This window comes from Halyomorpha halys, unplaced genomic scaffold (assembly GCF_000696795.3).
Source record: "Halyomorpha halys isolate HHAL.00 unplaced genomic scaffold, Hhal_1.1 Scaffold975.1, whole genome shotgun sequence".
Classification (NCBI taxonomy): Eukaryota; Metazoa; Arthropoda; class Insecta; order Hemiptera; family Pentatomidae; genus Halyomorpha; species Halyomorpha halys.
The window spans coordinates 125,093-129,739 of NW_027109741.1; the positions used below are offsets into that span (position 1 = coordinate 125,093).

Genomic DNA, 4,647 nt, shown 5'->3' on the forward strand with positions numbered 1-4,647 from the left:
TTTTTTTATTTTGTTTTAGTATAAATGTGATCATTCATCACTTTTACCTATGGCCCACAACTGTGCGGCAGATAGTAATATCTATCAATAAATGAAAAGTATTTTAAAAATAAAAAGTGTTATAATATAAATAAATTTGGTTTTGGGGAAATATTTGCCTCTATTTAAGTGTTCCTGAATAAAATTGATAATAATAAAGAAATAAATTGAGTATCTAATTGGGGGTTGATATTATGTACTTTGAAAATCATTACATTTAGGTAAGTATTGTTTATACTTACACAAGTCAGATTATAAAAGTGTGGTCGACTAAACGACACCTACATTCAAAGGTACTAAACAAAGCTGTTTATATTAATTATTTTTTAAATATTTTTAAACTTTGTTTAATCTTTGAAACTACTACTTTGCCTTAGGAGCGATATACAATAAAAAATATAATATATATAAATAAAAATATAATTAATAAAATAAATCTAATTAAGTAATGATAAATAACTGAATAACCATACAATATGAAGAGAATTATATTTAAGTTAAAAATAACTTCGAATTCCCCCCTATATCATTGACATAAATAGATTCAAAATTAAGTTGTTGTTTTTTTCATGCCCAATTTCATTAGATTTTTTTTATAGGTGACGTTGATTTCGTGAGGATCAGCGAGATGAATCTACTGGAGTACGCAAATGAAATGTATACATTTGGAGAAGTACTGGCTCACTTTTATCTTGGTAACAAAGAAGTGCAAGAATTGATTCACTCAGATCAGAAGTTTGATGCCGTGATGTTTGAATCATATTTTTATCAGGAATATTTGTCGGCATTAATACATAAGTTCAACGCCATACCTATAGAGGTTATAACTCTAGGTAACGAGTAGACATAATGATTATTTCATTATTTTTAAATAATGACATTTAATTTCGGCTTTTTATCGTATGAGTTTCGAAATTAGGCTTGACGTGAAATGCATATTAGGACAACCGAAAATTCTATAAAAGAGAAAAAAGAGTTTTAGGCTATCTATTTTTTTTATTTCGAAAATTTATATTTAAATGTTACTTAAATATTTTTTTAATTATTCTTTCTAGTAACTCATTTATAGAAATTCTTATAAAAATCATAATTTTTGAACTCTTTGTAAAAATTACAAAACAAATTAATTAAAATTCCTTTTGTTGCTAGAGAAAAATAAAAAAATTGTGGTTTCACTGTAAAATATTTCATCGTTGTTCACATGTAAACGTAGATCATACAATATAAATGAATTATCTTCTTGTGACAGGTGATTGCGCATGGGTCAACGAAATGTCAGGATTACAGGACAATCCGGCCTACCAAGTGGATTTCAAATCTGGCCTTTCCAGCGATATGAGCTTTTGGCAGAAACTGTACAACATCTATGTTACTGCATTTACGATTACGAGCAGTTACTTCTACTTACACTTTAAACAGCAGTCCTTGATGGATTTCTACTTCAATTACACCGGATGGGAGAGTCGCCCCTCTATCGGCATTCTTGCCAGAAACAGGAGTTTGATCCTGGTTAATTTCGATCACGTATTCGCAGATCCTTATCCAATGGCCCCACATCGCAAAGATATTGGTGGTATAAATATTAGACCACATAAACCACTACCTGAGGTAATGAATGATTTTTATATTTTTCATTGTTTTTTTTTGTTTTGTTTTTTGAATATCGATTATTGTAAAGATACATAGTTTTGTTTATTATAAAGGAAAATAATTTTTTAACGTTTATCATATCGTAAAATAGCTAAAAATGGTGAATAAAAAAGAAATTACAATTGCGTTAATGATATTTGGCTTACACGATAAGTAAAATGGGCCTTAATATACCAATACTGAAACAAACCGATTCCACGATGAAATAAATCAAATCAGTGACCAATGAACGTTGAGAGGTTTATTTCAAATATTAATAACATACCATTTTAGAAATTGGTTCCCGCTTCGCCCCTAGATACGAGAGGAGAGCTTGGTAAATAAATTCAAAATGCCGGGGTAGTACTGATTTTTCGATATTACATAAATTCGGATGGAGATTGAAATTCTAAATTTGGGACCTCGGCTTCCACTTATTTCTATACGAAGTTTAGCCTTGATCAGTTTTAGTCATTCAAATTCTAATCGTGTATATTTAATTGTGGTGTTGTATTGGAGATTTTTTATATAATATCAATTATGAAACTATATAGGCTCATATTTCATCAAATTTTCTCTTCTCCTAAATGAAATTCTGGTGGTTTAAAGATATGTAGTTTCGAATAAAAAATGAATTAAAATTTTAAAACAGCTTAGATTTTTTATTCTCCCCTATGGTTGACAGGTTTATCACATTTAGTCTTAACTATATAGAGTTTTCATTAAATTAATAAAAGCTTGGGGTGAAATAACTTGATTTTTTTTTTCACTCGCCTATGTACTAATAGTGATAATAAAAATTAAAGAATATGACGGCTAGATTGACCAAGGCGAGGATACCTCATACGAGTAAGTGGAATCCTCTATCACTGGGTTGTTTTTAATTCTGAACTAATGGACAAAATAAAATATGGAAAAACTGGCTTTGAACTAATTATGAAAAAATATATAGGATTTTCCAATTGTCAGCTCTAATTGTCCAAGTGCATCAAATAAAAAATTACTAAAATCAAATAAAATTAGTATTCCCAAAGACAATTTAAAATCATTACGTACTAAAAGATCAGTTATTTAGTAATATTCTAACAGGTGATAATTTTTTGGACTAATTAATTTAACCAGGTTATTTCGCTTTTTTCTTAAAACGGTGTATGTTCACGGCGCTGTGTCGGACGGCTACTTCTTTAGTGTTGTCTTTTTAGACATCGTCGCAGATAGCTTTAACGCTGGTGCCGTTTATTTCTTAGAAGTCTGCCTGTATGAATGAATTCGAAAAGAGAAGCATACAGGTGACCCTCACATGGCACACACCTTGAAGATGGTGTGAGGGCTTGCTCGTACTAAGTTGTGCCTTTAAAAAAAATAATTATGTTCATTGTACTCGCAATGACGGAAATTATCTTAAAATATTTAAGAGAAGGTGCGCTATACTGATGGGGCAGTAATACGATGGGAATGGAGATGGTGCTACCTTTGCTTTGTTATACAATTTTGTGCCAAGTGCCATTTATTACTAATAAAAAGGTAATACATACATAACTTCTATTTCGAGAAACTATAAATTAAAATAGAAACTAACATACAAAATACATTTAACTTACATACATAAGAGCTCTGGGCAAAAAGTAATAATGATTCTATACAAGACAAAATAAACTGAAACATTTTAACGTAGATGACATTAATAGAATTTCCAAAATAAATGTATTTTTTATATCTTTTTTTTAACACCTAAATCACAAGGCACAGTGATATTAAATGTATTTAGTATTTACGTTTAGAGGAGATAGTAATTGATAGAAAGGTAGCAATTTTGCAACAATCGAAGATTGTAGGCGGAACAGATACTTTTGAAAATAATTGAAATATTAGAGAGCCCATGTCAACAAAATCTTACTTAAATATAAAAAAAAAAAAGCTAGTTAGTTACATCTGATTTACAAAATATGATGTCGCTCCTCTTTTTCCCAAACCTCACTCACATTAAATTGTACAACCAAAATTTGCGAAAGCACTGGCTGACCCGGCATTACTTCACATAAGAATATATAAAAATTAAATATACTACCATTATTAATTTCAACTTCATAGGAATTGTCGTGTTTTAAATATAATGATTAAAAAGACAGTGAATGGTTACAGACACGTCCAGCCCCTTTTTATTTTATAATAAATCCATCCTTTTTCAAATATTTTTAAAAATGAAACCATAACAAGCCTTCATTATGAGGAAAACTAGTTAAGTAGGATTCGGTTTTTAATAATTAATCAATATTAGAAAAAAATCTAATGATCCTGTGCAGTGTCAAATAATTATCAATAGATTTGCAATGGTTGAAATTACTACACCATCATTCTTGACTTCATATTTATCATACATTTACAATTTTAATTATCAGTTTGATTAGTAGGATTTACAAAAGTTTATGGATGATAGTAAACATGGAGTGATTTACATGACTTTGGGATCTCATATAAACACTACGAAATTCAGTAAACAGATAAACGCCTTCCTGGATGTCTTCAGAGAGCTACCTCAGAGGGTATTGCTGAAATACAATCCAGAAGGAGGTAGTCAGATACCACCTAACGTCAAAGTATCGAATTGGTTTCCTCAACAAGACGTCTTAGGTAAGATTGTTTTGTTTTTATTACAACCACATTCATTTTTTTTTTAATTGGAAGTCGAATACTAACATCCAAGACAAGAAAAATCTATTAAAATAATAACATACGTTATTGCTGACAGCATAATAACTGAAGTAATTATGCTACAGGATCTGAACATCTCATTCGTTTTCGAACTTAATACATCAGAATTTCTTAGTCTAAAATCGTATTCGTCATCCAAATCTGTCTCACGATTCCCTCTTAGCTTCACTCTTCCCAGTATCCTCACTCATCCTCCTTGAAACGCCAATGGTCCCGAAACGTTTTGTGAACACCGACAGGCAAACTAAATCTAAAAGCAAAATTAAA

General features: G+C 30.1%; 1 protein-coding gene across 1 annotated transcript in view; it reads left to right on the forward strand.

Moving 5' to 3' along the window:
• The window catches only part of LOC106687520 (UDP-glucosyltransferase 2), a gene marked incomplete in the record, with an annotated part of 10,372 nt that overhangs the window by 3,795 nt on the left and 1,930 nt on the right, over positions 1-4,647 (forward strand). The window contains 3 exon segments of the mRNA XM_067047915.1: positions 639-872; positions 1,289-1,647; positions 4,080-4,299. Coding sequence (XP_066904016.1) covers positions 639-872; positions 1,289-1,647; positions 4,080-4,299 — 813 coding nt within the window.